At 55.2% G+C, this 12,736-nt stretch overlaps 3 protein-coding genes across 3 annotated transcripts in view; all 3 read right to left on the bottom strand.

Annotated features, from left to right (window-relative positions):
- CRYBG2 (crystallin beta-gamma domain containing 2) overlaps positions 1-598 on the bottom strand; it is a 30,212-nt gene extending 29,614 nt beyond the window's left edge. The window contains exon 1 of the mRNA XM_036447772.2: positions 459-598. Coding sequence (XP_036303665.1) covers positions 459-565 — 107 coding nt within the window. The 5' untranslated portion in view covers positions 566-598. The remainder of the gene's footprint in view (positions 1-458) is intronic.
- A 1,775-nt stretch (positions 599-2,373) lies between these two features.
- ZNF683 (zinc finger protein 683) lies at positions 2,374-9,659 on the bottom strand. Its single transcript, XM_036447760.2, is given in 6 exon segments — positions 2,374-2,790; positions 4,001-4,129; positions 5,571-6,256; positions 8,300-8,359; positions 8,362-8,503; positions 9,365-9,659. Coding segments are annotated over 6 exon segments (1,542 nt in total). The 5' UTR covers positions 9,566-9,659; the 3' UTR covers positions 2,374-2,466.
- Positions 9,660-12,119: 2,460 nt separating this feature from the next.
- On the bottom strand, positions 12,120-12,525 carry LOC118724480 (28S ribosomal protein S33, mitochondrial-like). The gene has a single exon (XM_036447769.2). The coding sequence runs from the start codon at positions 12,458-12,460 to the stop codon at positions 12,140-12,142; it is 321 nt and encodes a 106-aa protein (XP_036303662.1). The 5' UTR covers positions 12,461-12,525; the 3' UTR covers positions 12,120-12,139.
- Positions 12,526-12,736: the final 211 nt, after the last annotated feature.

The following is a 12,736-nucleotide window of genomic DNA, read 5'->3' as shown; positions in this document are numbered from 1 at the left end:
GGTTTCCAAAGAGCACGGGGACTTTAGAAAGACCGTCTTCGCATTTACAGATCCAAAATCGACCCATTTTTATGCTCCGGGACACCACTCACATCTCACATATGCTTACTTTAATATCTGCTACAATTGCCGAGACCGGTTTGGCTCAATGGATAGAGCGTCGGCTTGGGGACTGAAGGGTCCCGGGTTCCATTCCGGTCAAGGGCATGTACCTTGGTTGCGGGCACATCCCCAGTGGGGTGTGTGCAAGAGGCAGCTGATCGATGACTCTCTCTCATTGATGTTTCTAACTCTATCTCTCTCCTTTCCTCTGTAAAAAATCAATAAAATTTATTTAAAAAAAATATATATATATCTGCTACAATCTCAGACACACACACGCGGCGCGCGCGCACACACACACACACACACACACACACACACGCCAGGGCACCCACGCGGCCCTCCCCAGCCCTCACCTATCCCGGGCTCCTGCCTCCTCCGGGGTCCGCTTCCCCCTGCGCACCCCCAGCGCGGCCAGGCGGCGGGCCAGGCGGGCCCCCAGGCCCTCGCGCCGCGCGGCCATGGCCAGGGCCAGGCCCGGGCTCGGGACGTCGGGCACCTGCCGGCTCCAGGCCGCCGGGCCCACCCGGATCCGCTCCAGGGAGAACCGCCCACTCCGGCCCTGCCCCAGAGCAAACAGCGGGCCGCCCGCCCGCCCACCGGCGGGCCGCGGGGACCCACCCAGGTGCCCGCGCCCGGGGACAGTAGGGGCCTCCCGGACCCCGGCGACGGACCCCCTCTTCCCCAGGCCCTGCCCGCGCCCTGGGGTCCCTTGGAGGCGCCGGGGCCACAGAGACAGCCATTCCCCACGCCGGGTCTGCACGGGGTGGGCGGGGATGGGGATCGGGGTGGGCGGGGCCGGGAGGCGGGGCCGGGAGAAGGCTCTGTCCCGCCCCCACGAAGGAGGAGCTAGAGCGCGGGGGCGGGGCCTGTGCTGGAGGGGGCGGGTCTCGTCGGCTGGGCGGGGCTTTACCCAGTGGCTGTCACCTGGGTGTGGGGGGTTGGGGGGGGCAGAGCGGTGACTGGGTGGCAAAGCCGACCCTGCCCTTGTCTGCCATGGTGGCTCCCTGTGGGACGTCTCTGTCCTGGGACAGACACAGCCATCATCTCCACCAGCCCCGCGGGGAAGCCGCTCTCCTGGAGGAGGTTCAGCTGTTGTTTAATAGCAGCTCCTGTTCACTGTGACATGGCCTGGACCTTCTGCCGCCCAGCTGCTGCCTCGCCATCTGCTGCTGCCTCTGTACCTCTCGAGTGCGGGTAGGGGACACCTTGCACCTTTGAGGGGATCCTCTAGGACCTCAGGAAGGCCACCAGGAGGGTCCCAGGTCCCCAGCCTCTCTCTGCAGTTCTTCTCTGCCTGTAGTCCTTGCAGGGCCTCTACCCCCTCCCTGAGCCCAGCACCTCCTCAGCCCTCTGCCCTCTGTGGTGACCCGGGGCATCGTGCTTCTGGGGCATGGTGGACACTGACATCCTGTGTTCCTGCCCATCCACCCACCCAGGGGGCTCAATCCTGGCATGCACAGGCCATGCATGGCAGGGAGCAGCCAGCTGAGGGGCACCATGGCCTCCTAAAACTAAGACAAGAGGTGGTAGGAACACCAACCAGATCTGAAATAGCATGGCTGACTTGTACACATAAGGAACTGTTTGACATTGAAATTGGGACTCAAAAGAACTGTTGGCCCAGAAGGGAACTCACTACAGACTGATTCATTTGCCTCTCAGCATAACCATTATGGTTTGTCTCAGTTTAGGTTCTTACAAGGGTATTTCTTAGATCACATGATCTCACACATCTAGAGGAAATTATGAACAACGTAAACAATGAACAAAAACAGACCCAGAGAAAGAGAAGCAGCGATCAGACTCTCAAACCTCAGAGGGAAAGTAGGGGAGGGTGGGGGTAAAGGGGAAGAGATCAACCAAAGGACTTGTGTGCCTGGCCAGTGGCCATGGACAACGGGGGTGGGGGCATATGTAGGGAGGGGTTTGGGATGGGAATGGGGGGATGAGGACAATTATGTGATAACATAATCAATAAAATAAAATAATTTTTTTTAAAAAAAGAGGTGGTTGGAAGCTGCAGACAGACATCTGGACAGAGGAGAGAGCAACGTGCCCCTTCTTGGCAGCACAGCCTGCACCTGGCAGAGGCCTGGGAGGCTGGACTATCCATCAGTGAGCTGAGATGAAGGGCCTGGTCTCAAGAGGGAACAGAACCCAAACCCAAGCCCGAGGCAGTGACTGCAGGCACCTACTCCAGGGTGCCTGCCCTGACCCGCCCCAGGGGGAGTTGTGGAATCTGGCAACTACACAGTGGCTTCTCCCTCCACTGGTGAAGCTCAAGAGGCCTCACTTGGTTATAGACAAAATCCTTTAATCATCTGCCCCCGCCCCTCCCCAGAGCAGTCCTGACGCCACTCCTCAGGCCGGCTGCCCCTGCTTTCCCTGAGATGCTGAGCACACCTTCATCTCGTCGGCTTCCTGGCCCACCTGCCTCTCTGATGGCACCATCACAAGATCTAGCGCCCCTGGGTGCCACCCGGCCAGGCAGGTGAGCGATGCCAGCGGTAGGCGGGCATGAGCCAGGCTGCAGGGCAGTGGAGCGTGCAGCCGGTGGTGCAGCTGCAGGTGCATGTTCTGGGTGAAGCGACTTGGGCAGACGCTGCACGGGGAGGGCCGGGCCCCTGGGTGCAGGCACAGGTGGGTCTTGAGGTTGCTGGAGCTGCTGAAGCGCTTGTGGCACATCTGAGGGGAACGTGCACTGGCATCAGTCCTGCCCACCCCGCTGGCTCAGGCTCTCTGCTTCCCTTCCCTACTCCCTCCGTGCTTCCCTGTAAAAAGGTGACCAGACGTCCCGCTTTGGGCGGGACAGTCCCGATTCTTGAAAGATTTTTTTAACAAATTGTCCCGCGTCCCTCGGCGTTTTTAAAAAAGTCCCGATTTTTTGGGAAAAAATCGGGACTTTTTTTAAAATGCTGAGGGACGCGGGACAATTTGTTAGAAATCGAGACTTTCCCTCCAAAAGCGGGACATCTGGTCACCTTACTGGAATACAGACTCTGAAGCTCTCCCCACACACACACACCGCCCCAGGATTCCACCCTGGGACCCCCCAGTGTCTGGCACATTTTTATTGTTCTTTTCTGGTTCCTTTATTCCCTGCATGAGCTTGTCGAGGCGACGTCCCCTTTCTGAGCCTCGCTCGCCTTGTTGGTAACATGTGACTATGAACACTTAACCTCCTCGGTAGGATGGACTGAACGAGATAATCACATGCACCCTTTGTGAGCGGCTGCCGCTTCCTTGGGTATAATTAACGTTTACTGGGAGCAGCCACAGGCTAGGAATCAGCCTCGGTCGTCTTCCCCGGGACCCTGAGGAAGCGGGACTAAGTCCCAGGGCATCTCCTAGAAGACAGCGAGAAAGCAGAGGCTCCGCGGAGGGAAGCCACCGGCCAGAGGCCACACGGCAAGCTGGAGGCAGAGCGAGGATTTGAACCCACGCAGCTCAGACTCGGAGCCACTATGCTGCTTTCATTTCTGTGTGTGTCAAACAGGGGAGGAGTCCCCGCCCTTCTGACCACCCAAGGGCAGTGAGGACATGATGCCATGACGCTGGAGAACAGCAACGCTGGAAAGAAGGTAATAGGTATCCACCCCCAACTGTATCATCCTCCCGCACAGACTTGCACCTCTATTCCCAACCCCAGACCCCCAGAGTGACCTCCAATGGCACTTCCTGGCCCTTCCAGGCGAAGAGGGGTCATTTTCATCCTCCTCCACCTCCTTCCCTGCCCCCACCCTGACCTCCTGTGCGGTCTCCGCTTGCTCAGGAGGATTGGGAATGGAGGCTGCAGCCCTCCCCCCCCACCCCCCCCCACCCCCCCCCCCCCCCCCCCGTCTGGAACTCCTCCCTCACTGGCCTGCAGGAGGGCAGGAGGGGGGAAGGGGCTCACCAGGCACTTGTGGGGCCGCTCCCCGGTGTGCACCAGGCGGTGCTTCTGCAGGTGGGCGAGCTGGGTGAAGCTTTTCCGGCACAGGGCACACTGGAACGGGCGCTCCCCGCTGTGCACACGCAGATGGACCTGAGCCAGGCGGGGGAGAAATGCTGCCAACAGCCCAGGGCCCCGCTGGGCCTGGGGGCCTCTCTGAGCCTCCACCCGCATCTCCACAGGAGCTCATCCCAGCATCGAGGCCTCTCAGTCCCCGCTCCTCTCTGTCACCCCCCCTTGGGGCCTCTCTTCCATCTCTCAGACACCCCCTCCTCCTGTAGCCCTGAGGCAGTGGTCAGAAGGCCAGGTAAGGGCAGTGCTTCCCAAAGTGTGCTCCACAGGCCAGCAGCATCAGCATCACCCGGAAGTACATTAAAAATGTAGATTCTGCCGAAACCGGTTTGGCTCAGTGGATAGAGCATTGGCCTGCAGACTGAAAGGTCCCGGGTTCGATTCTGGTCAAGGGCATGTACCTGGGTTGCGGGCACATCCCCAGTAGGAGGTGGGTGTGCAAGAGGCAGCTGGTCAATGCTTCTCTCTCATCGATGTTTCTCACTCTCTATCCCTCTCCTTTCCTCTCTGTAACAGATTAATAAAATATATTGAAAAATTAAAAAATGTAGATTCTCAGGCCCACGCTGACCACCTGAATTAGAGTCCCTGGCTGCATGTTCACTAGCTCTTGTGGTAGTTTGCGGCTCATTAATGTTTAGGAACTCACACCCTAGAGCAGTGGTCGGCAAACTCAGTCCACAGAGCCAAATATCAACAGCACAACTATTGAAGTTTGTTTTGAGAGCCACATTTTTTAAACTTAAACTTCTTCTAACGCCACTTCTTCAGGCCATGGTACTTTATGGAAGAGCCACATTCAAGGGGCCAAAGAGCCGCATGTGGCTCGCGAGCCGCAGTTTGCCAACCATGGGGCTAGAGCACATGTGTCAAACACAAGGCCCGCGGGCCAAATCCGTCCCACCAGGCCTTGCAATGTGGCCCACACCCGCGCTGTCATCACTGCACTCCGCTGCGTTTCCATCACAATGACAGTTTATGACTGTTCAGTAAACCATTCGGCCCGCAATTTAGGCTGGATTTTAGATTTTGGCCCCTTCTCTGATTGAGTTCGACACCCCTAGGCTAGAGGATGGAGAAGACATCTCCCCCCAATGATCATAACCTTTCCTCAACCTCAGCAGCGCCAGCTCATGCCTAGCTGCCCGTCTTCGCTGACATGGAGGGGTGCCCATGGTCGCCCCCTGGTGGATGCCAAAGGCACTGGGCGCTGGTTTGTGGGATCCCACTTGAAAAAGGCTGGTCCTCAGTTCTGTGGGACTCACTGAGATCTACTCCTTTGCCCACTGAACAACAAACAAACAAGCACGAGGAGACTTCGCTGGGAATCTAGAAGGCACGGCTGTCCAGGAAAGGGCTTTGCACTAGATGCTGAGAGACGGAGATCAAGGCCTAAATCCACCATTAAATTAAAAGATGCTGGGGGGTGGAGGGCGGGCAGCGGAGCCCAGGGGGCCGATACCTTGAGGTTGGAGAGCTGCCCGAAGCTCTTGCTGCACACGTTGCATTCGTACAGGATTTTGCCGTTCTCTTTCCTCAGCGGGTAAGGCAGGGCCGCTCCAGAGCCCAGGGGGGCCCGCTTTGCTGGCGCCGCCCTGCCAGCGTGCTCCCGCCCTGGCGAGTAGGTCCTGGCAGCTCCAGGGCCTGGAATCCGGGCCTGGGACAGTACGGTTTGACCAGAGTCTCGAGAGGCCCCTGGGTAGGGGCACAGGGTCTCCGGACAGGGGCTGTGGTGCCCAGGCTCACAGACACTCATCAGCACACTGGGCACAGCCCTGGTGGGGTAGGAGGTATCTTGGGGCAACATGAAGACAGGGTGACATTGGACAGAAGGTGGGGCCCCATAGGTGAGCAGATATGGTGGGGGCAGGAGAAAGGGGTATGCAGGGCAGAGGGAGTGGAGGCAGAACGCGAGTTGGTGGGAGATGGGGATGGGTGGGGGGCGGGAGCAGAAGGCCAGGGAGCCGGAGCACTTTCCGCTCTGCCAGAGAGTCGGGGAAGAGCTGCTGTGAGGAGAGAAGGGTGGGCAGGGGGCCTCCTCATCCGGGCTTCTCTGCTGGCTCCCCATCTCATCCCTGCTCCGAGGAGATGTGGGTGTGAGTTTGTCGTCATCGGTGGAGCTGGCCGGTGGCCCTGGTGGCTGGCGCTCTGAGAAGAGGAGGGAAGCCAGTCAGGGGCCCAGATGCCGGGCCGAAGCCCTGCTCCCGCCGAGCCTGCCCCCTGGGCTGGTGACCGGGCAGGACCTTCCCCTCGCTGCACTGTCCTGTCTGCAGTCCCCTATCAGGAAAAGCGGCTGGTGTGGGTGCAGGGCGGGACCATGTTAGGGAGAGGAAACATGGGAGACGCCTGTGAGACAGCCACGGGGAGCAGCCCAGTGGGCCGTTGGTTTCTAGGCGAGGCCGGAGTGGGAGACATACATTTAGGTGCCAGGGCCCAGAGGATATCACCTGAGGATGACACTAGGGCCGCTGTGTCCAAAATGGACACCTGAGACGTGTCCACATTGAAATTAATTACAATAAAGGCAATAAAAATTCAGCTCCTCGGTGGCACTAGCCACATTAGAAAAGCTCAATAGGGCTGGAACTGGTTTGGCTCAGTGGATAGAGCATCGGCCTGCGGACTGAAAGGTCCCAGGTTCGATCCCGGTCAAGGGCATGTACCTTGGTTGCGGGCACATCCCCAGTGGGGGTGGAGGGTGGAGGGGTGCAGGAGGCAGCTGATTGATGTTTCTCTCTCATCGATGTTTCTGACTCTCTATCCTCTCCCTTACTTTGTAAAAAAATCAAATATACATATATATATATATTTTATTTTATTTTTTTTAAAGCTCAGTAGGTGTGACGTATGATATCAGGCAGCACAGGCATAGAACATTTCCATCATGGCAGGAGGTTCTAGCACACAGTGCCACTCTAAAGAGAACAGGAGAGCAGAGGGAAGAGAAGAGTGGAGAGGAGGAGAGGAGGAGAGAAGGGGAGGAGGAGGAAAGGAAGGGGAGTGGTGAGGAGGGGAAGGGAGAGAAGAGGGCTCTGGACTGAGTTCTGGAACAGGTGAATATTTAGGAGGAAGGTCAAGAAGAGCTTTGCAAGGGCAGTGAGATGCCACAGACAGTGAGGTAGGAGCTAATCAGGAGTGATGTGAAGTCAAAACAATATATATCTTTTGTCTGCTTGAATTCTCATTCATTCACTCAACCAACGTTATCCGGAGCTGTTTCCTCTGTGCTCTGGCAGGGGGTGGGGTAGGTGACAAAGGACACAGCCACGCAGTCCCTGCCCTCCAGGTCACAGTGGCCTAGGGGGATGGTGTATTAAAATGCAACAAGCCGCCCTGGCTGGTTTGGCTCAGTGGATAGAGCGTCGGCCTGCGGACTGAAAGGTCCTGGTTTGATTCCAGTCAAGGGCACTTGTCCATGTTGTGGGCTCAATTCCTGGTGGGGGTCGTGCAGGAGGCAGCCAATCAATGATTCTCTCTCATCACTGATGATTCTGTCTCCCTCTCCCCTCCTCTCTGAAATCAATAAAAATTATATATTTAAAAATAAAATAAAATGCAACAAGCCTAGAACACAGAGACAGTGACAGCTGACTTTTGTAGAAGAAACTGGCCTCAGGGATGTTCCCAGGTCTTTGAGCTAAAAGAGCAGCACCAGGACTCCACCCACCTCCCAGGCAGTGCTCCTCACTCGTGACAAAGACTCCTCTAGCGCCCTAACCAGTGTGGCTCAGTGGATAGAGCGTTGGCCTGTGAACTGAAAGGTCCCAAGTTTGATTCCGGTCAAGAGCATGTACCTTGGTTGCAGGCACATCCCCAGTGGGGGCTGTGCAGGAGGCAGCTGGTTGATTTTTCACTTTCCTCAGTGTTTCTAACTCTCCCTCTCCCTTCCTCTCTGTGAAAAATCAATAAAATATATATTTTTTAAAAAGACTCCCCTAGCTCAAAGAGGTAGGCGAGTGCCATCCTCACAGCCTACACCTGATCCCACTGCCCACCTCCTCTGGCTCAGGTGTCACCGCCTGAGAGCCCCCTGCACCCCTAGGTCAGAACTCCAGGCCAAAGTGTGCTAGTCAAGTGTCCCTGAGGCTCTGTCCTTCCCAGTGACACCGGGTTCCCTGCCCCTCCCACTCTGAAGCCTAACAGTGCCCCACCTCAGCCTCCACCAAGTGCAGCCCTGGGGCCTGGACTTACTGGTGTTCAGGGCGTCCTCCCCGAGGCCCTGTGAGGCTGTGCCCGAGGGTGTCGGCTGCAGGGACATCGGTAGAGATCCAGGCTCTGGGGGCAGGCCAGCAGGGCAGACCTGGCTGGTGACAGTGGCAGGGGGCACAGCCAGCTGGCTCAGGATGGGCCGTGGGTGTCCACTGTGTCTGGAAGCGGCCTGCAGGCTGGGAAGACCTGGAGGGCAGGGAGTAAGGGGTTCGGGGCTGTGACTCCTGGGTTCCTTGGATGATCCCACCCCTCGTTTGGTTTCCAGAGCAGGAGGAGAAGCTAAGCACCACTCACCCTCACCATATCTGTCACTCAAATGGCTGCCCTTTCCCTCACTCAGAGTTCCTTTCCCCCGGGACTTTCATGCCTACCCAGAAAGGCCTTCTCTCTGCTCCTAAAGCCCTTACCAACCTCTCTTCCTAACCTCCCTGGTCCCACCAAGTCTCAGACCATCTACTCTGTTGGGAATGGAGCCAAGGACAACTTGAAGAAAATCCTCATCAAGACTGTACCCCCCTCCCCCAGCCAGTTTTGCTCAGAGGTTAGAGCCTCTGCCCGCAGACTGAAGGGTCTCAGATTCTATTCCAGTTAAGGGCATGTACCTAGGTTGCAGGCTCAGTCCCAGGCCCCAGTTGGGATGAGTGTGGGAAGCAACCAATCAATGTGTCTCTCTCACATCAATGTTTCTCTCTCTCTCTGTCTCTTCCCCTCCCTTCCACTCTCTCTAAAAATCAATGAAAAATTATCCTCAGTGAGTATTAACAACAACAAAGAAGATTGCAAACCCCACAAGATGGGCCCTAAAGCCAAGGCCACAATCATACAGCCCAGCCTCCAAGTGGCCCCGCCTCTTTCTCATGGCCCACAGGAGAGTCTGGCCCCCGGGGCAGGGGAGAGGGTGTCTGGCACCTCAAGGGTCCGTCCCCATGATGTGCTGGGGTAGGGGTGCTCAGGACCAGGGGACCATGGGAACCCAGGTCCCTTCAAATTTCCCCACTTCCTCCCGACGTCCCTCCCTCCATAAGCAGGGCTGCGACTCCACCTTACCTGGTCGTCTTGGCGGGACTGGAAGGCCAGGCTGGGGGACAGGGAGCTCCCCGGGCTCCTCAGGGACTCGGTCTTGTGACAACCCAATTCTGCAGCAGGTCCCCCCTTCATACCTCCACTACCTGCTGGGAAGACAAGTCCGTCACAGGTGAGCAGCAAAGGTCCTCCAGATGGCATGGCTTCAAGGGCTGGCTTTCCCATTACACCATCGAGTGGCTTTGAGCCAGTCACGGCCCTCCTGGCCTCAGTTTCCCTATCTGCACAATGGGCGGGTTGAACTATTTGATGTGTAAGGACTCTCTAGTGCTGACATTTAGAAGCCAATGATGGCCAAAACCGGTTTGACTCAGTGGATAGAGCATTGGTCTGCGGACTGAAAGGTCCCAGATTCGATTCCAGTCAAGGGCATGTACCTTGGTTGTGGGTACATCCCCAGTAGGGGGTATGCAAGAGGCAGCTGATTGATAATTCTCTCTCATCTATGTTTCTAACTCTCTGTCCCTCTCTCTTCCTCTCTGCGAAAAAAATCAATAAAAAATATATATTTAAAAAAAGAAAAGAAATAGAAGCCAATGATGTGCTCCTGGCTCCTGTAGCCAATCAGAGATGAGGAGCAGAGCCGGACTGATTCCCATTCCTGGGGAACAAAGGAGAGAGGAAGGTCTTTATGAAGTTTGTTCCCAAGTGAGCTCAGAGATCTGAGGGAACATTCCAGACTGCTTGGGGCCACAGGAAACTGGGAAGCCACTCTCCTCCATGCTGGGAGGGGATCGGGATTGCAGACTCCCCACCACAGGCTCCCGCCAAGGGAAACTGTCCACCAAGCAGAGCCCTGCATCCACTCACCCACACAGCTTTTCTGGGCAGCTGAGGGGTCCCAGATCCTGCCCCCCAGCCTGCTGCCCAGCTCTCTCACCAGGGTCTGTCTCAGAGAGTGGCCAAGAGCGGCTCCGGCCCCTGACTGGCCTGCCAGCAACATGCCCTGAGCTCAGCTGTCTGCTCAGCGGTCTACTTACTTCTCTGCCATCTTTCACTGATGGTCACGAAGCAAGGGACCACCTCAGTCCACAACATCTCCCTCGGCCCTTCCCCTTCCCCTCAGTAACCACCCTTCCCTCCTTACCCCACGGGCTCCTGAGCACCCCAGCACCCACCAAAACTCAGACTCCTTCCCTTTCCCCGACTCCTTCCAACCCTGCCCAGGCCTCAGAGAAGCCCCCAGAGGAGGGGCCTCCTGCGTCAGCTCTTCACCTGGCTCTGCATCCCTGTGGCTGGGGAGGGGAGGAGGTGGGCTGGTGGCTGCCCAGCCGCTGCCTGTGACTGAAGCCCCAATGGCTGCAAGAGATGATGGGAAGGTGCTACCTTTGACTTCCTATTTATATGCCGCAAATAGGAAGAGGGGGGCAGGCTGGCAGGCTGGGGCCCTGGGCCGCCCACCAGCCTTTATCTACACGTAGCAACTCTAGAGGGCACCGTGATGGCGTTTCGTTTGCTTTGCTTTTGGTTTTGGTTAGGCAGGTATTGAGCATCCCTTCCTGTTTCCACATCACGTGTCAGTTCTAAGTCAGTGGTTCTCAGTTGGTGGCTAAGTACCCTTTCAGGGACACCAAGTTATGACCAGGGGTCAGAGGTACTTTATGTGTAGACTGAGTAATAAAACGACCAGCATAGAGATCTACTCCGTCCGAATGGATGTGTCTGTCATTGATTGAGCATGCTGGTTTTTGGGCCACTGAAATTTCAGCACGTGAGAGCGAGGAGGAGTAGGGGGTTGCTATCTGGTTCTCAGAGAACCCTGAGCAAGAGAGGGACAGACAGGGCTCAGAGGCTGGAGCTGGTCCTTCTGGGGACGGGGTCCAACTGAAACAGAGATGGACAGTGATGATGACAGGGAAGATAGGTGACAGCAGGGACAGGAACAGGCAGAGACGAGAGCAGGCAACAGAAGGATCCTGGGTGAGACAGAGAAAACAGCAGGAATCTGATCTCACAGAGAGAGAAGATAGGAGGCAACAAACATGTCTTCCTCCCCGTCCCATTTCTGATCTCTCTCTCCTGGAAATCCTTTCTCTAATCCAGATAGAGAGTGGAGGCCCCAAGAGATAATTCAAGAACACAGAAAAATGCATGCTTGTGAGTCATGAACATATAAAACAAATAGGGATTTCAAAACATGGAAGCTCCCCTCCTTCACAATTTCCCAGTGGTCAAAGGAATTGTTTTGTGTTTATTCTTCCAGACATTTGTCTATGAACCTATAAACAGGTCTGTAGATGGACTTTTTTTTTTACATTTAAAAAATGTTTTTATTGATTTTTAGAGAAAGAGGAAGGGAGAGGGAGAGAAACATGAGAGAACATTATTAATCTGCTAGTTGGTTTGAAGGTTGTGGGTTATTGTTAAGCTGATTAACATTATTAATCTGCTGCCTCCTGCATGCCCCCAACGGGGATTGAGCTTATCCCCAGGAATCCAATCAATGACTTCTTGGCTCCTTGGTCAATGCTCAACCACTGAGCCACACTGGCTGGGCTGCATTCATTTCTTTAAGGAATGAGGTAAACCTCAGATTACAAAACCAAGGCCAAAATAACTTTGCAGAATTAGAATGTGTTCAAGAAACCAGTCACACTTTAACTGGATCAGACTTCAACATGGAGCATTTGTGTTCCTCTTAGCTTAGGAAGCCTACAGTCATCCAACATGGGCAAAGAGAATACTCTCGCTTCTCCTCCCAGTTGCAGAGGAGGACGTTTTTCTCTGCACTGAAAAAAACTATTTCTTTTTTCCTGCTCTTTTTCCTTCTCCTTTCCTTGGTTTCCCCTTTCCACGAAGTTTCCTCAGACATCTCTGCTCATCCATGAAGTCCTGACGCTCATCTCTGTAGAGGCCATAAAAACGCAGTATTCCCATGAGCGTGTAATAAGTGTTGTGATTTGGATACCAGTGATATGACTCCTTCCTCTTGGCCAAAGGCTGCTCACTAAACAGCTTCACCACTTTCATGGACTTGGAATCAGTAGGCCTGGCAACTTCACCAAATAGCCGGGCACTCAGACAAGTCATGCGCAAGGCATATTGTGAAAGGGAAGACATTTCTGGGGCAGCAAGGAGGAAGAGTCCCGAGTGGTGACCTTCCTCTCCCACTCATCCTTCTACCGGAAAGCTGTAGATGGACTTTTTGATTTTGCTTTAAATAAAAATGGATTATGTGATGCATATTGTTCTTCAGCTTTTCCTATTCAACAATCTACCATGGCCATAATTTCATGCCAGAACATATCTGCCTCCTGTTTTTCCTGTGTGTACATATATATCAGAGAGAAAGGGAGATGAAGAGGGAGATAGAAACATCAATGATGAAAGAAAAAT

Source organism: Pipistrellus kuhlii, unplaced genomic scaffold (genome assembly GCF_014108245.1).
Source record: "Pipistrellus kuhlii isolate mPipKuh1 unplaced genomic scaffold, mPipKuh1.p scaffold_m20_p_2, whole genome shotgun sequence".
Lineage (NCBI taxonomy): Eukaryota > Metazoa > Chordata > Mammalia > Chiroptera > Vespertilionidae > Pipistrellus > Pipistrellus kuhlii.
Note: the sequence above shows the minus strand (reverse complement) of the source record. Positions and strands in the feature narration are given on the sequence as shown.

What these genes read in the sequence shown, in the direction of transcription:
- LOC118724480 (XM_036447769.2), bottom strand. Translation starts at nt 12,460, where the DNA reads ATGTCTTCCCTTTCACAATATGCCTTGCGCATGACTTGTCTGAGTGCC.